Source organism: Dendropsophus ebraccatus, chromosome 3 (assembly GCF_027789765.1).
Source record: "Dendropsophus ebraccatus isolate aDenEbr1 chromosome 3, aDenEbr1.pat, whole genome shotgun sequence".
NCBI classification, from domain to species: domain Eukaryota; kingdom Metazoa; phylum Chordata; class Amphibia; order Anura; family Hylidae; genus Dendropsophus; species Dendropsophus ebraccatus.
In genome coordinates, this window is record NC_091456.1 from 139,592,329 (window position 1) to 139,614,792 (window position 22,464).

The window sequence follows — 22,464 nt, forward strand, 5'->3', positions numbered from 1 at the left end:
TACACTAGGTGCTTTGTGGGAGATCAGAGTACATAGATTTGTGGGGGCTCAGTGCAGGGAAGTGACCCCAGAACATCACTAATAGGGGATACAACAAAAACATCTCCCCCTATCCCTATTAGTGATGTTCTGGGGTCACTTCCCTATACTGACCCCCACAGATCTATGTATTCTGATCTCCCACAAAGCATCCAGTGTATGATGCACCTAGGACCCAACTACAACAGCTGCAGGCACTACAACTCCCACTACAACTGCATGTACTGAGTCTGCAGCCCTCGGGATATGCTGGGAGTTGTTGTGCCTGCAGCTGTTCTAGTTGGGTCCTAGGTGCATTATACGACATATAGGAATACATAGATCTGTGGGGGCTCAGTGCAGGGAAGTGACCCCAGAACATCACTAATAGGGGATAGGAGTAGATGTTTTTGTTCTATCCCCTATTAGTGATGTTCTGGGGTCACTTCCCTGCACTGAGCCCCCACAGATCTATGTATTCTGATCTTCCACCAAGCCTCCTAGGACCTAACAGCTGCATGCACTACAACTCCCAGCATGTACTGACAGTCTGCAGCCCTCAGGATATGCTAGGAGTTGTAGTACAGTGTAGACAGATGTATTGCTGGACCTTCAGGGCTGATGGTTGTCACCCACAGATTGCAGCCACCAGGAGACTCTGCACACAGTGATTTATTAAAGGGTTGTCCTCTCAGAGACTACAAATCCCAGCATACCCTGAGAGCTGTATAAATGGAGGGTGTTCTGAGATTTGTCACAGATACAGATAAATCCAGGAAAGGAGCGGGTCAGCATGTCGCGTTTCACTGGTTCTATATTGGTGGGCCCCAGGTGCCCCAGTCCGACACTGGACAGAAGCTGTCCCCAAATTAAGTCCCCGCCCTCCTTCCTTCCTCCATCACGTCTGATGATGAGAAGAGCGGGCATCAAGCAAAAGGGCACCCCAGTACTACTGACAGTCGGGGGGTGCCGCTCAGTAGTACTGGGTGCTGGAGTGCCGGCCTGCCAGCTGTGCCAGGGTATACACCATGCATGTAACCTGCCAGTGCCGAGGGGAAGGGGGCACTAGTTCGCCGGGGGGGGGCGCCTCGGCATGCAAAGTGCCTAGGGCAGCATGAACTCTAAATACAGGCCTGCTTGTATGTTTATATTATGTAATTGAGTTTTTTTAAATCGTGTCTGTTTATAACAATTGCTTCAAATAAACTTTATTAATGATTAATTTATCTGTAGTGGGCTCAAATATCTCTTCCATGTGAAGGAAGTGTTCTTTGGTGGTATATATGCAATAGATTATGGTTTTGAGCATTTATTGGGTGTCCCTTGTAGACTAAAGAATTTTTTGGTTTTTGGCAAAGGGTCGTTTTTGGTTTTACCCTCTCCATATAGAACACCGGAATGCTTTGCAATACCGAACATTCTTATGTATGGAAAGGTCGGGAAAGATATTATATAAACAGTTATTGAAGGTGTATAACCACCTTAAAGCAATTGGATCCCTACAGAATGCATAGTTTTTACCTTATCTGTAGATAGGTATTAAAATCTAATCTTGGAATATCCCCTTTAAGGCCATTTCAGGCTCTGTCCTTAAGGGGTTAAAGACAGAAACAAATTTTATGAATATGACCTGTGTCACTTTATTCATTAATAACTTCGGGATGCTTTTACCTATCCGGCTGATTCTGAGATTGTTTTCGCGTGACATATGGTACTTTACATTTCTGGTAAATTGGAGTCGATACTTATAATGAATCTTTATGGAAAAAAAACTAAATAACGTGACAAATTGTGAAAAAATGCATTTTTCCAACTTTGAAACTTTTCTGCTTATACAGAAAATGGTTATACCACATAAATTATATATTAAATAGCATTAGCAACATGTCTACTTTATGTTGGCGGCATTTATTAAACTATATTTCAGTTTTTTTAGAAAATAGGAAGCTTAAAACATTAGCAGCAATTTTCCAAATTTTCTGTAAAATTTTTAAATCTGATATTTTTAGGGACCTGTTCAGGTTTAGGCTATGTTCACACTACGTACATTTCAGTCAGTATATTTCAGACCCGGCCGGGTCACGGAATGGGCGGTCTCAGCCTGGAAGCAAGCGCGCGTCCGCATCAGAGCTTCCCATAGCTCCGGCCGCTTGCTTCACTGTGTGAACTGACAGGTCTTTCTGCGGCCGAAATTTACTGAATTCCTGCCGCAGAAAACGGACATGTCAGTTTTTTTCCGGCGCCGCATTGGAATCCCGGCCCGAGCTCATACGATGTGTGTACGCTCCGGCTGGGATCCCATTGAAAATAAGGCTACGTTCCTCCCTCAAAACTACGGCCGTAGTTCTGCGGCGAGAACTACGGCCGTAGTTTTACGTAGTGTGAACATAGCCTAAATCTGTAAGTGTACCCTGAGGTACTCTCACAAAGTTTGTATAGTTTCACGCCATACCGTGATCTTTTATTGGGAAGGTACTGGTGGAAATGGAGTCTTCCTTTGAAGCTCAGGAGGGACTCATCTACTGAGATGTATTTCTCTGGGATATACATCTCAGTAAATTTGGCTGAGAAGTGTTCTATGACTGGCCGTACTTTGTACAGTCGGTCATATGAGGGATCATCTCACGGAGGGCACCTTGCATTGTTATTGTAATGCAAGAATTTTAGGAGGACTTCGAATGGAAACCGTCCCATGGCCATAGTGTAAAGTGGGGTATTATACATAATACCCCCACTCCAGTATTGCTGAATTGTGCTTTTTTTTACTAGGCCCATGTGCAGCAGGAGCCCCCAAAATGTTGTCATTTCGTCTGCATCACAAGGGGTCCACGCCATTGGCCTAGCAAAAGAAGAGGAGAGTTTCTGGGCTATAAATTGGTGCGCGTACAGGTTTGTTTGCGCCACCATCAAATTTACAAGGTCACCAGAGAAATAGAGCTTGAAAAAGTCTATTTCTCTGAGACCTGTGGAGTTAATTTAGATTCCCGCCGTTGCCATAAAGCCAGGAATCCGGGGCTGATAATTTTGGGGGTCTGGGGTCCAGATGGGGGGGCAGGCGCAGGATGGGGTCACCTGTCTAGGGGGCAGGGGGCCGGATGGGGTCACCTGTCTGGGGGGCAGGGGATGGGATGGGATGACGTGGCTGGGGGGCAGGAGGCGGGATGGGATGATGTGTCTGGGGGGCAGGAGGCGGGATGGGATGACGTGTCTGGGGGGGAGCCCGAGGCATCCTCCTTGGACGCTTAGGTCGATAGTCATCATCACTGGATGATGATAATGATGATGAGGATGAATGGAGGAAAGAAGGATCCCATTCATCCTCACTGGCTGTTTCGTGTCAGAGGCAATAAGCCTCCTCCACCGAAAACACTTTCTGGGACATTTTTATACGGGGATTGGTATATGGGGGTATGTAAATGTAATGTAGTGTAGTGTGAAACTTTATTTCAAGTAATGTAATGTGTAATGTGGGCTACTGTAGTGTAATGTAGTGTTTTATACATGTTTTTAACAGTAAGGGGGGGGGGAAACCTACGCCAAAAAAATAGTTGCTGATAAATGCAGCACTTATGTGCGGTACTTATCAGTAGACAGCGGTGGTAGGATATAGAAAAAAAGGGGGGGGGGAAGCCCCTATGCCAAAAAAGAGGAGTTGCTGATCAGCGGAGCACTTACGTGTGATGCTGATCAGCACTCAGCGGCAGAAGGGCGCAAAAAAACAAAAAAACTACCTCTTCACCCCAAAGCCACTGATTGGTGTATTATATACACTAATCAGCTGCTAGGGGGCAGTACAAGGTACCTAGACAAAGATTGCTGAAGAAAAAACGACGGGAGCCGACGAGAGTCGACAGGAGCCGAACGCAGCCGACGAAGATTGAAGAGGACACCGGGGACCGCAGATCTTCTCTCCGACGTCGGGATCCGGTGAGTATGGTGCCCACCACACACACCTTCCATGCACCTCTCAGCTAACTGACTGAGGGGTGCAGAGAAAAGTAAAAATATTTATTTTTACTTAGATCGCCGCTAATAGCGGCGATCTGGAGGGTGGCACCAAGGCCTCCTTCAGTATACACACTGATGGTGATTGGTGCTGTGTAAGTTACAGCAGCCATCGTTACCCGATCGCCTTGTGTTTACACACAGCAAACGGGTAAACATCGGGAGTAAATGTACATCCGTTTGTGTTAAGGTTAAGCTGCGGGGGCGTACCACGCCGATGTCGTTAAGGGGTTAATAGGGTATTTGTGTGGATTTCTACCTATTTGCTCTCTGTTATCTGAGACTAAAGGCGAAAGACACTTTTTTATGCTTTTTCTTGGTATGGCGGCCATTGTTGCTATGTTGCTTTGTCTGTGGGTGATGTGGGCCGAGATCCCAGGGGGCCTATCCTGGCATTAGAATTATTGCTAGGCTGCAGGGTTACTCCCTATACAGTTTCAAAATGTGTTACCGTGCAGCAGCACTGACAGAGAGGGAGCTATTGGCTCCTGTGGCCACAGCGGTCACAAGAAGTCGATCACTGTCTCTGGTGCCGGCGCTCGAGTGACGTCACTGGAGCGCCAGTGCCAGGACAAGGGGAGAGCAGTCTCTTGTGACCGCTGCAGTGTGGCCACAAGAGGGGAAGAGAAGAGGAGACGCCCGGACCCAGGTGAGTATAAGTGTTTTCTTTTATGTTATATGCTATATGGGAGGGGGAGCATGGGGGGCTATATACTACTGGGGAGCACAAAGCGCAGGTCCATATACTACTGGGGGAGCGCACAGGGGGCTATATGGGAGGGGGAGCACAGGGGGCTATATACTACTTGGGAGCACAAAGCGGGGGGTCTATATACTACTTGGGGAGCGCACAGGGGGGTTATATGGGAGGGGAAGAACACAGGGGGTCTATATACTACTGGGGAGCACAAAGCAGGGGTCTATATACTACTGGGGGAGCGCACAGGGGGAGTACACAGGGTTCTATATACTACTGGGGGAGTGTACAGGGAGACAATATACTACTGGGGGAGCACACATGAGTCTATATACTACTGTTGGGCGCACAGGGGGCTATATACTACTTGGGGAGCACACAGGAGTCTATATACTACTGTTGGGCGCACAGGGGGCTATATTCTACTGGGGGAGCTTACAGGGGGCTATAAACTACTGGGGCAGCGCACAGAGGGGCTATATACTACTGGAGGAGCTTGCAGAGAGGCTATATACTACTGGGGGAGCACACAGGGAAGCTATATACTACTGGGGGAGCATACAGGGGGCTATATACTACTGGGAGAGCGCACAGGGGGACTATATAAGGGCAGGGCAGTATTTACCACTAGGCACCCATGATCCGGTGCCTAGGGCGGCACCTTTTAGGGGGGCAGCACCAAGGAACAGGGGGAAGGAAACAATTTTTTTTTTAAATTCTTTTAGTCTCCCACCTCCCGTTCAGACTTGCCAGTAAATCTGGTGTCTTTTCGAGGGATATCAATATGATTTTCAGAAACTAGAACATCATGATGCAAATTGGTGAATGAAGATGGTGCGTCTTTAGGTTAGCAGTAGCTGTAAATATGGCCGATTTAAGGGCTGGTGAGAGAGGGCTGGTGAGAGAAAAAATGCCAGTCTTCTTCCTAATAAGCATCAATTCTATATGTAAATAGTTTAACAACGTTTGTGAAAAGTTAACATAGCAACATGTTTACTACTGATGTTCAGCTCAGACCTTTACCTGATAATAGTGGACCTTCACTAAAACCTCCTAGAGAAAGCTTTGCGCGAAACGTGCGTTGGAGGGGAGCGTGCACACACTGCTAAGCCACAGGTAGTATGACTAACATATGATTCTGTTCTCCTTATGTTTACTATACTAGGCCACTGGGTTTTTGTGTAATACTTCTTCAATAAGGGGATTGTGCAATGAATCATTACTTATAGATCACTACTTATCTTGTTTACTGATTCTTGTGCAATACTATCTTTATTTATTTCTCTGTGGATCATTTTGTCTCTAGTGCATGGCTATATGGTTTCTTTTACCTGTATGTGCAATTATATTTTTATGAAATTTTGTGAATAAAGATTACTTATATTGAATACAGAAGTGTCCTTATTGTAGGAGATGTTGTAGTGGGCTGAGGGACCAGCCTAGTTGTGGTTAGTATAGGAGTGTACTTCACTAAAAGTTGTTGAGTACCCCTGTCATAGATCCAGGTCAGCGGATATCTCGGTAATCGGGCAGTGGAGTGAAATATTAAGAGCAATGTATTTATTAAAGGGGTGCTACAGATAGAAATCCATTAATATAAAAGTATTATTTTTGAGTGGCAGCAGTAAGGGGCAACATGGGCCCCTCTGCTGCCACTAAGGCCCCATTCACACGTCCGTGTCAGTTTTTACTGTCAGGAAATCCTGATCAGGAGACCTCAAATGTCATCAGGAAAGTATCAGGATTTCCTGACAGTAATCCGCTTTTAACAGCAGGAAACCATCAGGAAAAACCTTCAGGATTTCCTGATGAGATAATATGGTCTAGTATGCCAACATAAATCACAGGTACATCAGGAAAGTGCCCGTGATTCCGGCGCTCCCATAGACTTCTATGGGGGCGTCCGGGACGGAATTCCGGATAAAAATAGGACATGTCCTATTTTTCCCGGATCTATTTTCCGGAACGGACACCCTTCCGGAAAAATCCGGAAGGGTGTCCGTGATTAATTAAAGTGTATGGGTCCGGAAATCCGTCCGGATTTCCTGATAGGAAATCCGGATGGTTTTTCCGGATGTGTGAAGGGGGCCTTACATTTGTTTCAGGAACTGCAGAGCTGTTTAAGCCCTGCAGTTTCTGGTCCTCTGCTCTGATGCAATACTACCAGATGGAAAAGGGTTCCTCCCCTGTAATGTATAGTCTTATTAGAATATACAGTACACTTGAAAAGGCTGCCTGTCAGTATCACATGTGTGGCAGCCTTGGTACAGCGGGTAGCGATTACTAAGATCAAACACAGAAAGGTAAAGAAGGCTACACATCATAAGTCAATATCCACCTAACGTGTCAGTAATGGCTCTTCATCCTTTCTGCTGAAAATACAATGTAGAATAATTGACACTAATAGAACATAGAATACATGGAGAGATAAAAACTCAATAAATTGTGCATCTAAGTCCCTCTATGTAAGAAGGTAGAGGACTTCAGTTTAGCCTGGTAGAAGTTATAATACTTTCCTATTAAGGCTGGGTTCACACTACGTATATTTCAGTCAGTATTGTGGTCCTCATATTGCAACCAAAACCAGGAGTGGATTAAAAACACAGAAAGGATCTGTTCACACAATGGTGAAATTGAGTGGATGGCCGCCATTTAATGGCAAATATTTGCTGTTATTTTAAAACAACGGCTGTTGTATTGAAATAATGGCAGCTATTTACTGTTATATGGCGGCCATCCACTCAATTTCACCATTGTGTGAACAGATCCTTTCTGTGTTTTTAATCCACTGACTGAAATATACGTAGTGTGAACCCAGCCCCAAACTGTATGAATTTCTAACCAGGAACAATGACCCACGTTTCACTAACACAATGGCAACTACTATACAACTATCACAAAGCCACGAATGTTATGCACCTTTATAAGAACACTTAGTACTGAAACAACAATTTTGTGGCTCACTGTGGCGCAGCTGAGCCATTCTTTGTACAGTATAGGTGTATCTTACAAGTCAATCTGCCCTTTGACCGTCTCAACAATGGAAAATCTGACTATCCTAAAGCACCGGTAAAATAAATAAAGAGAACATCATGTCATCCCATAGCTCCAGTGATCTGCATTCTGGTTTATATAAACGACTATCCTATGTACAGTAAAAACAATATATACTGTATAGTAAAATAGCTTGGAGATGTACACTAAAACCCAGCATGGTTTATATCCATTCTGTACACTTTTCATTTGATCCTTCCAGGTCCCCTGTGACAAATAAACCAGTGTGCCTTGAAGAAACCATTCTTCCTAATGGAAGCTGTGTATTGTATTTCAGAAACCCTTGGATGTGCACTCAAGCAGCTGCCGAGACGGAAAAAAGCTGGGAGTCCTGAGCCATGTGTAACGAAGCATATCATGCTTCAATGATTTCATACAGAGCCGCCACTTCGGTAATAACACTCAGGAGATGGCATTGACTCAGCGTACACTAGCTGTTTCACTAATGGCTATTTTCTTTAGAAAGACAAATTATTCAATTATATTCCAAGAAGAACGTCTAAAATTTCCTTTATCTCTAAAAATTAATTTAACTAACTTTTAAGGTATGTGCAAAGAAAGCTAAGTATATATGGTTGTTAATTTCCAGTTCTGTGTAGGACATCCTTCTGCCCAAGGAATTGCTTATAGACCCCTGAGAGTATTTGATCAGATGAGTATTACAAAGCAACAATGGGGTACTAGTACTACAAACCTATATTCTTTAAAAAGCAATCAATATGTCTTGAGCATAATGATCCCTTATGGAACATAGAGTCAGGTCCTCCGCAGAGCTATGCCCTCCACAGAAATCGGAAACTTGCCATCTACTTATATGAAATACATATGAATGCTTGGGTAATGAAATTTATTCTCACTGGATCAGAAAAGATCAAGTAAGAGAAAAAAGCTTTTAAAAAACGAATCTGTCACCAGCACAGGCCCCTTTAAGTTAGAAAAACGTAATAGAGTGCTCTCACAAAGCACTATTACTATAAGGACATGTTTCTAGTGGTTTCCCAAAAAGTTGCTATTCCCCCAGCAAACTCTGATGGATACCACCCAAACAATGGCACATTTTTATACTTCCATAGGAAGATTGGGATCAATGTTTACATTTACCACATATGTCAAGACCCACCTCAGCACATACAGTAATCATGCGTTGATAGACTCTGTCTGAATTGACCCTTAAAGGGAAACTGACAGCATGGATAAGCATATATCCATGCTGACAGTTTCCATTCGCCTGTTGCACTAGCATCACATATATGCCTTTAGCGCTGTTCTGTGATCCAGTATGTAGGTAGATGTATGACACTGTCAGCACCCACCCAGCTCTCTCGCTGCCTCCTCCAGAATGGTTGACAGCTGACTCATGTTAAAATCCCATGCAGCTAAAGATGAGATGGCTGTCAATCATTCTGGAGGAGGTGGGGAGTAGGCCTAAGGACACCACGGTGGCTGGAGAGCAGTGTGGGCACAGACAGTGGCACAGACTGCCTCTGATTTTTCCACTGCAACACAGAGCAGTGCTGGTATGTGATCAGGAAATGGAAACAGACAGCATGTGCATATCCGTGCTGTCAGTTTCTCTTTAAAGGGAGTGTATCACCTAGATTTTTTAATTCATCAGGCCCTGATACTGGTACATCTTGTTTTTTTATTTTTTTATTATGTAATTTTTTAAATCACATTTTTGTTCATTGTTATGGGGGGCAGTTTTAACAGCATTTAGTGATCTACTTTACAGCAAGACCTCTGGACCGTTGCCACAATAGACAGGAACTGTCCCATTCAGATGAATGGGAAATTATTCTGGGCTAGCTCACTGACCTTTATAGCTGTAATTACACCGTGAGGGGGGTGCTGAGTTATAAACAACAACTATAGTGTTCACCTCTGTTATCTATATAATGGTGTCCCCGATCACTGTACTACTGTCTGTGTTGATAAGAAGGCAAATATTGGATAGGATGGAAACTTCAAGATTAAGGGGACGTTCACACTTACCGGATCCGCAGCGTATTTTCCGCTGCAGATCCTCAGCAGATTTCATTTAAATAACTGAACACAGCATCAAATCTGCACCATCAAATCTGCTGCGGATCCTGTAGGTGTGAACGCACCCTTAAGGATTATTTTAATTAATACTGTAGATAGTAAAATAGGGGGGGAAAAAAATCACCATTTTTTTTTTTAAATATGTAAGAAGACTCCCTTTGAATAATACCTTCTTTTGACCTGTACCAAGATCCAGCAAGAGAAGTAACAAGAATCTGACCCCCCCGTATAAAGTCATGATATTGTCCACAACAAGAGATTCTAGATAACTGTCAGTTCAATATGAAAACCAGCTGGAAGAGTAGAAATAAGAGCAGAATGATTTCTTTTGCTCAGCTATATATGTGCTGAATTCGAATGATACTAGAAATAAAGTAACCGAAAATGTAAGGAAGATTTTTAAGAAGCCATTACTTATACGTAAGGCTTTCTCATTGGTATAATATTTCATATACTCAATTAAAATAAGAGTGAATTTACAGTATTTGTGTAGTTGTAACTCACAGTATTTGCAGTTAAAGGCTGGGCAGTAACTACCACTGTAACAGCTGCTATGGGGCCCACCACATCAGGGGGCCCTATTGTCCGCTCCTGCAATACACTGGTCCCCAAGAGCTGTCATCATTTGTAGCACCAGGTGGTCGAGCAGGCCTCCTGGGTTCTGCAAATGCCCCTTTAACTCCAAGCACTCCTGACAAGGGCATGCAGTTATGACTTCTGGAGTCCCCCTTTTAATGTTAACTCACAGTTAGAGAGTCAATATATGTGTATTTAATTCTTAGCTATTAAAGTGTCACTGTGGTTATAACTTTAAGGCTGGGTTCACACTACGTATATTTCAGTCAGTATTGTGGTCCTCATATTGCAACTAAAACCAGGAGTGGATTAAAAACACAGAAAGGATCTGTTCATACAATGGTGAAATTGAGTGGATGGCCGCCATATAACAGTAAATAACTGCCCTTATTACAATATAACAGCCGTTTTTTTTAAATAACAGCAAATATTTGCCATTAAATGGCGGCCATCCACTCAATTTCAACATTGTGTGAACAGATCCTTTCTGTGTTTTTAATCCACTCCTGGTTTTGGTTGCAATATGAGGACCACAATACTGACTGAAATATACGTAGTGTGAACCCAGCCTCAAAATGTAAATCAACAGTAGATGTGATATAAAGCAAATTTGCACTTTATGTTCATTATTATTTTTATTATCTTGGAAAACAGGCCACTTCCTGGGTTCTGATTTATTTTTATTTTTTTCTAAAGAGTCTAAACACAGGAAGTCCCGTGTTTCCCAGGTCATCTGCGTTCACAGAGAAGACAGTCATGTGATTAATTTCCATGACTCTAGGTACAAGTCAGACTTCATGTGTTTAGCCTCTTTTTTCAACTAGCTCTAGACTAAAAATCTGCCTTCAGGTGACTGGACCTGGATTTCTGGTAAGTTCAGCTTTGTTTTACAGCATGATAACAAAAAAAAATGTAGGGCCCTAAAAAGAAAATCTGTCTCTTTGTAGGATTCTGTGCATTACACAGGCATCTCATGGATCTCATTGAAAACTGAATTGTGCAATCCTTCATTTGACCTGTGGTGGGTCTGCAGGGGGACTGACAATTTTCGTCAGGGTATACCTGCCTGAGGCAGACTCTATGAGAAGATCGCCAAGCTGCCTGCATGGAGGTAATTATTAGACCTCCTCAGACAGGAAAAATTATCCCTGCAGTCCTGATCAGACAGTGACAGGAGAACAGCTTTGCGCTGCTTTTCATGATGTATCTGGATGTCATTTTGCAGCAAGGGGGTAAATAAAGGATGTATTTTGTTGATCAGAATATTATATAAACCTTTAAAATCTTATGTATTGCTTAGGTATGTTTCTAGTGTAATCATTTCGTTGCAACTACATACAAGTAAACTGAAAATGAATGTTTTAGCCCCACCCTACCGCCCATTAACGGCTATATAGAAATATATACTGTACACAATAATGGGGAGATTAGCAAGTAACTAAAAGCTTTAGTTATGGTATAATAAATGGAGTGACTGTACCCCTGACTAATCTCATTCACAGCGTGAGCTATAGATCAGTCAGTAAACACATGTCCGATATTATTTTCATGCTGTTCACATTTCCTCCACGCTTTTCGATAAGCATCTTCTAAATACATTTTCCTGAATGTTATATTTGTTTTTTTCCTATAATAAAACATCTGCCGAAAATTTTAAATTTCACTTTGGGCATAACAATCTGGACATTTAACATTCACAACTTTCATTAAGACATTTGGTGCTTTTCCATTAATTTTGCTTCCTGTAGGCTACCCGTGGCATTTCTGCGAGTAGGCAAGTTAAATTGAGCATAAAGTCATGAAAACAAGAATCATCATCAGACAGAATGAAAGTTGTATTAAACTTTACATATCAAATCAGCTTTAACATGAAAAATTTCACCGTGGCACTGTCATGTCTGCAACTTTGCTAAGAATACATAAAAAACATAATTCTTCATAAAAATTCAAATAGCAAATGCGGCCCTCCGGCTGTTGTAAAACCACAATTCCCATCATGCCTGGACAGCCAAAGCTGTCTTTTACAACAGCTGGAGGGCAGAAAGTTCCTTACCCCTCCTCTAGGGCTTTGTACATTAGGGTTCACAATCTAAATTTACCTATCTGTATGTTTTGTGTATGGGAAGAAACTTACACAAAACCAGAGATAAATACAAACTCTTTGCAGACATTTCCCTTGGTGGGATTTTAACCCAGGACTCTAGCGTTGCAAGGCTGCACTGCTAACCACTGAGTTACTGTGCTGGACAAGTATAGTCAGAATCTGCGACATGTGAAAGGCTAGATGATTTCACCAATTAAAGTGGCCATTTCACTAGTGAAACACCTCTGTTACTTCTCTGACGCTGAATAATTACTGCTAAACTATTAAAAATACAACTTACCATAATGTGGAATTATGGCCCATGCCATAGCTGAGGCATATATTCCTCCAATCATCCAAAACATACACAACCAGCTGAGGTGTTCTCCTCGCTTTTCTCTTGCAAGTACTTCAGAAAAGTAGGAAAATGCAGTTGGAAGGGCTCCACCGATCCTATAAAGATTATGAAATAGATTTGTCAATTTTTAATTGGGTTCAATGGACAGACAATTCGAGGCAGGTTTACTATTGCGAGTTGCGACAAAAAAGACACTCTGCACAGTCCAGTGTGAAGAGACGCAGCTGAGGTATCCAATGCTCAACAAGTTCCTTGTACAGACCCTATTCTATTTATTAGGCCTCATGCACAGAACTCATTGGGCATTCTACGGTCAGAAACCCAACTGCCCGGCATAGCTGTGTAGAGCGTGTGGGACTGTCTAACTGGAGGTACACTATTGAAGCTGAGATAGTTGTAGACTGTCTAGTCTAAGTTTACGCTTTCTAAAATATATTTTAGTAATTCAATTAAACAATGTCATACTGCTCTTTAAAAAGGAATCTGTCACTAGGTTCATAGTGCCTCAAACAAGGGTCACATATACTGGTGACAAATGCTGAACAGATCAGTGTATTACTTACATCCTTCTCTTCAACCATTCTTATATGCAGGAAAATGGACTTTAGGCTGTGCCACTAACTCAACGCCCCCACCCCCCACCAGCTGCTGTTTGACAGCTTTCTACCTACACACAGTAAATATATATATATATATATATATATATATATATATATATATAGCTGGTGCTCATGAATATCCAGGACTACTTAACACACGCACATAATAGAGAGGACTACTTATTGTCCTTGTTATTCAGGAGAATTTCTCCAAATCAGCTGCACAGAACAATTTAAACGATACATCATTCTGTTCAGCTTCTCTGTCACTAGTTTATGCTACCCTTAGTAGTAGTACAGTCAGTCCACCACCATCTCTAACCCTTCAGGTCCCATTCACACTGAGTAAAACAGGCGGAAATTGTAAATGGAACCCCTGCAGTGGACTCCACTCAGAATCCCGCCTGCCTCAGTATCTCAATGTAATGTGTTGCGCGCCTTCACTCTCGGCCACTCTCCGCTCAAAGAATTGACATGTAGCCCCAGTGATTAGAAACTTCTCCATTAACAGGACTTTTTAGGAAGCGGAAAGAAGCAGAGAGCATTGGGGAGTAGGTGCTGTTGGAATAGCAGTGTTAGGGCAGACAAATATGAACTGATTTATAAAAAAAAGAAAGAAAATGTCCCCAGAAAACCCCTTTAAGTAAATATGTCATAATAGTTCACTGGATCACTTTGAAAAGCATGCAGTTGCCAAACATTGTTCATTTCTATGATCTATGCAATGATTTTTAGTGAAAGGCTTGAGATGAACTAGTAAATGCAGTAACCTTTTTTTTTTATTAGTACTATGTACTAAATATTCTCACACTGCAAATCATAGTGTAACTATGATAATTCCCATACATTGCTTTTAGACGTACCATCTTAAACTATTTCAGAAATAATTCACGTTTTTGTAGATTAATATTGACATTCAATTCTGTTATTTATTACCTGTCCAAATTCACATTATCTAAAACATGAAAAATTGGTATTTGTGAGGCTGGCAGACACAATAAAGTAGATCTCCAGATCATAAATCACAGGGAAGATCCAATATCATGTGACAGCTATTATTGTAATTAATTATTTTTGGAGCATATATGACTGTGAGCTATAACAGCGATGAAGTTTTGTCACTATCTAGATGATCGCATTGATCTTTTGTCGAGTATTTTACCCACAATTTTCTGCAATAGATATTATATCAAATATGATGTTGTTCAGACTCTGCTAATTGATAGCTGTGTCTCTCAAACTGTGTGAAACCAGCCTAACAATACTATGATCTGCGCCACCCATAAGAGAAAAGTGCACCCTTAGGCCCTTAGGGTTCACACTGCGTATAACACCAGCCATTCTGCAGGTAACAGAGAGGCCGGTGTTATTGAAGATCATCCTGGCCGGTACTAAAGATCTTCATTTCTGGTGAATTCAGATGCTGGCGCATCCCAATTCAACGCTGCACACAGCGGTGTGCGGCCGGAGCCGTACACTCCATTGTGTGAACTGACATGTTCTGTGCTGCTGCTATTCAATGAATAGCGGCCACAGAAAACTGACGTGTCAGTTATTCTTGCGTCAGGATGGAATCCCCGCCCTACCGCACACTTCGTGTTTACGCTCCGGCAGGGATTCCATTCATTCACATACAACATATGTTTTGTATAAATCACGGCCTTTATTGATTTTTGCAAAACATACGTTGTGTGAACATAGCCTTAAATAGGTTGTCAATCTGTAAAACTCTTTGAAAAGTTTTCCTACCATATCTACAATAGAAGCCAACCATGCTATGGGGCCCATGGTTAATGGGTTCTGACACTGAATGGCTACTACTTTCAGAATAGAAGTCTGGCTACCTGTAGCTACCTCTAAGAAGCATTTTATGTATACCGCACTGCCCCCCTCCCTCTTGTGACCGCAAGCAGTGTTTCGCTTGTGGTCACAAGAGGCTGGTCCCCCGGCTTACGCACGGCTCGCGGCTCGGTCCCGTCCCCGGCAGCACACATCAGTGACCTCTGTGTGGGCCGGCGAAGTACTTCCGGCGCAGGCAGCGTCAATAACAAGCGTCCCTGAGCTGGAAGTAACATTCCCAGTGCACACAGAGCTCACTGGTGTGTGTGCTGCTGGGGACGGGACCATCCCGGGAGCCTCGCGTCAGACGAGGACTGAGCCTGCAGAAGAGAGACACGGTGGGGGAGCGAGTTTCGGGGGGGGATACATGAGGGAGCCATCTATAAGGGGGATACATGAGGGGGCCATCTATAAGGGGGATACATGGGGGGCATCTATAAGGGGGATAACAGGAGGGGCATCTATAGGGGGGATAACATGGGGGCAACAAAAGGGGGATACATGGGGGGCATCTATAAGGGGTATAACAGGGGGGCATCTATAAGGGGGACAACAGGGACATCTATAAGGGGATAACATGGGGGCCATCTATAAGGGGGACAACACAGAGGGGGCAATCTATAAGGGGGAATCATTGGGGGTCATCTATAAGAGGGATAAAACAAGGGGGCCATCTATAAGGGTGATAACACAAGGTGGCCATCTATAAGGGGGATAGCACAAGGGGGGCATCTATAAGGGGGATACAAGGGTCCATCTGTAAGGGAGATAACATTGGGGGTCCATCTATAAGGGGGAATACACGGGGGGCGTATACAATAGGGCATGCACAAACTATAGGGGATGCATGTACTATAGTGGACCACACAGAGGGGGTATATACTATAAGGGGGATCATATAGCGCCAGCCTACCCACTAAATGAGGGTCTAAAGGGGCCGATACAGATGTGCAGTTTGTAGAGAGATGAGGATGGTGCTTAATGGAGTGAGGAGCCTAATATGTTTGTCTGGCAGATTCTGTTTATTCGTGGCTCGGAGAAGTTCTCATAATGGCCCAGAGCAGATGGAGAAGAAGATGAAAAGGGAGAACTCCAATCAGAGAAGACATCCCCTGTGAGTCACCTGATATAACTGCACTGTAATGTATATGGTGTACAGGACCTGTGTAGGGCTGGGTCAGCCTCTATATGACTGGATGAGGTGATAGTGATCTGTGTACAGTGGATGTTATTTAGTAGCAGCGGTGGTGGTGTTAGTCAGTATGTGGTGGTGTTAGTCAGTAGCTGTGGTGGTGTTAGTCAGTAGCAGTGGTGGTGTTAGTCAGTATGTGGCGGTGTTAGTCAGAATGTGGTGGTAATATTTGTTACTTGTTATCTGGTACTGTGTTTTATTGGATTTAGTATACTGGATTTGGTCAGTAACAATATGGTGGTGGTGATGGTAGTGGTTGTGGTGGTAATATTTGCCCCTTGTATACTGGTATTATTGGTAATATTGGTCTCAGTATACAGGATTTGGTTAGTAAAAGTATGATGGTATTATTTATGGTGATAATATTTCCTATATACTGGTATTATTGGTAATATTAGTCTTGAGATATACCAATAGCATCGCTTGGTCGAGGAAGGGGGGGCCCAAGTTGCACCAGGCCCCAAGAGACATTAGCTACGCCCCTGCATATAGGCTATGTTCACACAATGTATATTTTCATAAAACCCCGGCCGTGATTTATACGAAAATATATGTGCCATTGCTGCATATGGGATCCCGGCTGGAGCGTATACACTTAGTATACGCTCCGACCGGGATCCCTAGTGGTTCCACAAAAAACTGACATGTCAGTTTTCTGCGGCCGCTATTCATTGAATAGCGGCCATAGAAAACCATGTCAGTGCACGCTGTGGAGCGAGCGCCTCCATTCGCTCGCTCCATAGTGTGCTGTGGGAAGTTCTGATGCCGGCGCACACGGATGCGCCTGCATCAAAACTCTGCGGCCATAAAGATTATTCAGCCGGTACTGTAGTACCGGCCGATATGATCTTTTCAGAGACCGGCCGTTCTGTGGTCTCTTACTGTGTGTGAACATAGCCTTATACAGCTTCCAATAGGTTCAAAATGAACTGTATAAAACCAAATGCAGTAAGCGCCCTATAGACATCAGTGAAAGAAATGGATTTGGAGCTCTGCATCGAAAATAAATGTAATGCAAAAATTCATACACATCTAGTTGCTATTGTATCTTTTTATTCTTCCTTGCCTTTTCTTGCTTGTTTTTGAGTTTTTGTTACAGGTTCCTGTAATAATTCTGCTGATCATTGTAGGTTCTGTTGATGGAATTCCAGATCTCATCATAGCAATCTGCAGGCATCACTGCAGGGAATCCCTATTACTGTCCCATCACCTCTGTATACATGCATTGATTTTTTTTTTTTTCAAACATATTTTTATTGTTTTCACATTTACAACATAACAGCAGGTAAGCAAAGAAAAATGCAGTAGAATCACACTTGCATGCCAAATGAATAATCCAGATAAAATCCAGAGTGTGAGACAAATAAAGGAGGTGCCTGCTGTATAAACTTTTCTTACATCAAATACTAGAAGAAACGACCCCAAACTGTTCCTCACCCTCCCCCCCTCCCTTAAAACACCCCCCTCCCCCAGAACATCCCCCCCTCCCCTAAAACATCCCCCCCTCACCTAAAACAACCCCCCCTCCCCGGCAGGAATAGGAACTTGCATCCACCTGTCAAATACATTATTTAGTCCTGGATTTTCAGGACTCCTAAGGAGCCCGCAATATCTGCCTTCAGATACCATGTGGTGTTCCGGAAGGGGAACATCACCCTCCGAATCTCTGCCTGGTCTAGAAAAGTAATTACAAACGTCTTCCATTTTTTTAAAAATGATTTTGCTCTCAGTTCCCTTGCTGGTTCAGCGTCCAATAGGTCTAGTTGCAAGTAGTGTTTCATTTGTGAAAGGATGTGTTCTACAGAGGGCATCTCTCCCTTAAAGGGGTAGTCCACCAAAAAAAAATTTCTTTCAAATCAACTGGTGCCATAAAGTGCCAGAGATTTGTAATTCGCTTCTATTAAAAAATCTTAAGTCTTCCAGTACTTATCAGCTGCTGTATGCCCAACAGGAAGTTGTATTATTTCCAGTCTGGAGAGCAGGGGAGGTTTTCTATGGGGATTTGCTGCTGCTTTGGACAGTTCCTGACATGGACAGAGGAGGCAACAAAGAGCACTGGGTCAGACAGGAAAGAAAACACCACTTCCTGCTGGACACACAGCAGCTGATAAGTACTGGAAGACTTAAGATTTTTTAATAGAAGTGAATTACAAATCTCTGGCACTTTATGGCACCAGTTGATTTGAAAGAAAATTTTTTTGGGTGGACTACCCCTTTAAGCCACCTTGCCAGTATACCACGTTTAGCTACCAAAATCCATAAGTGTAAGAGATGTGTAATCTTAACATCAGGTGGGGGGATATGTAACAACATTAGGTGGGGAGTAAGCGGACAGGTGAAATGCAGTTTATTTTCCAACCAGGTCAACAATGTCGACCAAAATGTCTGGACTAAAGGGCAGGAGTATAAACCATGTTCCAGATCCGTACCCACCTCTCCACATTTCGGGCATGCTATAATTCTATTGGGATGAGCCGGTGTTCTAGGGAATGTGAACCCAAACGTGGCATGGTGCATTATTCGAAATTGGGATTCCCTCCACTGTTCTGAAATAACAATTGATCGTATAATATTCCACCCCTTCAAGGCTTGAACCAATAAATCTTCCATAGGCCACTTAGCTTCCCAATATTTCAAGATAGTGGATGCCGGCCCTTTGGTAACTGCATCTCTAAGGGTCATATACAGAGCAGAGAGAGAGTGCATGGGAATAGAGGTAGTAACATACATAGTTATGGGATTAGAAGACAGTTCTGTACTTAAGTTGCGCAGGCGGGAGAGCAAGAAACTGTGAATTTGGTGAAAGGCCAGGAAGTGACCCGGACCCAGCCCAAACTTAGTCTGCAGCTCGGGGAAGGTAAGATACCGTTTCTCAGAGGTGCACACCAAGTCCTGTACTTTCAAAATACCTCTAATCCTCCAGTGGGTAAAAAGGGGGTTTTGCTGTCCCTGTGGGAACGCTGGGTGGTGCCAAAGATCTAAAAGGGCACTAACTTGCCAAGGGAGCCCCAGGAGTTTCCGCCCTATTTGCCATGCCTTAATAGAGTCACGAAATAACAAGCTAAGTTTGATGTCACGTGGCATGTCCCCGTATTTTGTGTGCAGGGGACCAGGGATGCGCCAGATGGGCCTCTAATGTATAGTTGGAATAAGTACTAGATCCTCGTAGCCAGTCCAGCCCATGTCTCAGAAGGCAGGCAATATTGTATAAACGAGCATCGGGCAAGTTTAAACCTCCCCTCTCTTTAGGCAGCATGAGCTTCTTGTGAGCTATTCTTGGCCTCTTTGCAGACCAAATAAATTTACAGATAGCTGTTCTGATAAGATTTACATCAGCATGTTTTAATAGTAACGGAATGGTCTGGAGTGGATACAGAAGCTTGGCAAATCCTACCATTTTAACTAGGGCCACCCTGGAGAAAAATGAGAGAGGTAAGTGGGACCAGCGTAGGAGGTCAGAGCGTATTTTTTGTATTATGGGAGGGAAATTTAAGGAGTAAAGGGACCCCGAGTTGGTGCCGATCTTAATACCTAAATATGTAATAAAGTGCCTAGTGGATCGAACCTGTAAAGATAGTGGCGTCAGAGAGCCAGGGGCTGGACAACGGGAGAGGTCCAATAAATTGCTCTTGTCCACGTTGACCCTGAATCCAGACTGCTGCCCAAAGTCATGCAAATATTTAAAAACTTTTGCCAGGTCTCTACCAGCGTTGTTCAAAAAAACCAGAAGGTCATCGGCGAAAAGAGCAATGCGTACCTCATGTGCCCGGACTTTGACGCCCTCAATATCCACCGCTCTCTGTAGCCTAAGGGACAGGGGTTCGATAGCCAAATTAAAGAGGAGGGGCGAAAGGGGGCATCCCTGCCGCGTCCCCCTTTGCAGTGAGAAGGCGGCAGAGAGGAACCCTGGTGTATGTATCTTGGCTACGGGAGATGTATACAAAGCTCCTATATAGTTCATGAAGGGCCCCGTGAAACCCATCTGGCCCAGCACCCGCAACATCCATCCCCAGCTCACGCTGTCGAAAGCTTTCTCGGCGTCAATAGAGAGTAGAGCTGGAGATGGATGCACATGGGGTCGGAGTGTTATCTCATCCAACACCGCCATCACTTTGCGTACGTTCATTACTGCAGAACGCCCTCTGACAAACCCAACCTGTGAATGAGAAATAAGATCTGGGAGAATGCAAGCTAGTCTCTCTGCCATAATTTTGGATATCAATTTCAGGTCCAAGTTCATTAAAGAAATTGGCTGATAAGATGCTGGGGAGTGAGGGTCCTTGCCGGGTTTCAGTAATAACTTTATGTGAGCGGTGTTGGACGAGCTAGGGATAGGGGCACCGACCAAGTAAGAAGAAAAGAGGGATAGCAGTGTTGGAGAGATGTCGTCACTTAAGATCTTATAAAAATCGGCTGAAAACCCGTCAGGGCCGGGCGCCTTATGAGACTTCAGCGTAGATATAACTTGTTTAAGTTCCTCTAGTGTGACAGGTGAGTTGAGAATAGCTAGCTGTTCCTCCGACAACGCTGGTAGTGTATGGTCCTGGAGCCAATCCGGCACCACATTATTATCAGTCCTAGGCGGGACTGAATATAGAGTTTCATAGTATTTCATAAGTACAGAATTAATTATCCGAGGGTCTCTCTGTGGAAGGCCATTAGCATCAGTGAGTTGTGATATGTGGTGAGGAGTGTATGTCCCCTTTGCAAAACGAGCCAGTAGTCTACCAACCTTACTACCGTGGCGAAATAATAAGGCATCATAGTAAGATCTGTTCAGGTTCTCCTTTCGCTCTATCCACTGCTCATAATGTTGACGTGTGTCCTGCCACTTCTTTTTTGTGTCTACTGAGGGGGAGGTTAGAAAAGCTGTATAAGCATCTCGTAGTGTAGTACTCTACTGCCGTAGCAGTACTGAAACCTTTTTCTGCATAGCAGCTTTATATGCCATTATGCGGCCCCGAAGAACCGCTTTAGCAGTGTCCCAAAACAGCTGCGGTTGGGACACATGTCCCGCATTATCCGTGGAATATTCCAACCACCACGCCTTCAACAATGATTTAAAGCCATCATCTTTGGCTAAACCAATAGGAGATTTCCATAAAAAATCAGTACCTCTAGGTAACTGAGTATGGAAAGTACATACTAAAGGAGTGTGATCTGATATGACCATATCTTCTAAGGTGTGTGTGTTTAATCTAGGGAGAAGAGCAGCTGAAACTAACACATAATCAATGCGTGACCATGAACCGTGTACTGGTGAAAAATAAGAATATTCTCTCGCGTCTGGGTGTAAGTACCTCCATGTGTCCGTGAGGTGTTGGGACTGGCAGAGGGACCGAAGCGGTGTGACAGCAGCACAGGAGGTACGTGAACCAGTGCGGTCTTCCACAGGAGATATAACCTCGTTAAAGTCTCCCCCACTAGTGTCAGTGGTAACTGAGCAGACGCCATATGACGGGAGAGATTGGCATAAAACGACTTGTTAGGGCCATTAGGACCGTAGACATTATAAATCAATATCTCCTCTGTAGGGAGGCGTATACGTAATGCACACCATCTACCAGCGTCATCGCAGGAAAAATGCAGGACCTCACCTTGAAACGCTCTATGGATCAGAACGATCACTCCCGCCTTGTTATTTACCGCAGATGATCCATAAACCTCCCCGACCCATAGCTTCCGCAACCTGAAAAAGTCTCCGCTACCCAAATGGGTCTCCTGAAGCAGTGCTAAGTCGGGCCGAAGCCTTTTCAGGTGGCGGAGGACCTTCATCCTTTTGTGAGGGGAGCGAAGGCCTTTTATGTTCCAGGATACCACACGTAACATAGTAATAATGAGATAAACTTAATAGCTAGACAGTGCCCATGCGAGTTCCCCATTCCTGCAGGATCCCACCCAACCTCTTGCCCACCCTCCCAACCAAACCCCCCTCCCCCCCAACCGAAAGAAAAAACAAGCTCCCTTGAAAACATTCTCCTATCAAGGAAGCGCCGTTTC

At 43.8% G+C, this 22,464-nt stretch overlaps 1 protein-coding gene across 2 annotated transcripts in view; it reads right to left on the minus strand.

Annotated features, from left to right (window-relative positions):
• The window catches only part of SV2C (synaptic vesicle glycoprotein 2C), a 141,120-nt gene that overhangs the window by 53,315 nt on the left and 65,341 nt on the right, over positions 1-22,464 (minus strand). For both annotated transcript variants that reach the window (XM_069962771.1, XM_069962772.1), the window contains exon 4: positions 12,778-12,929. In XM_069962771.1, coding sequence (XP_069818872.1) covers positions 12,778-12,929 — 152 coding nt within the window. The remainder of the gene's footprint in view (positions 1-12,777; positions 12,930-22,464) is intronic.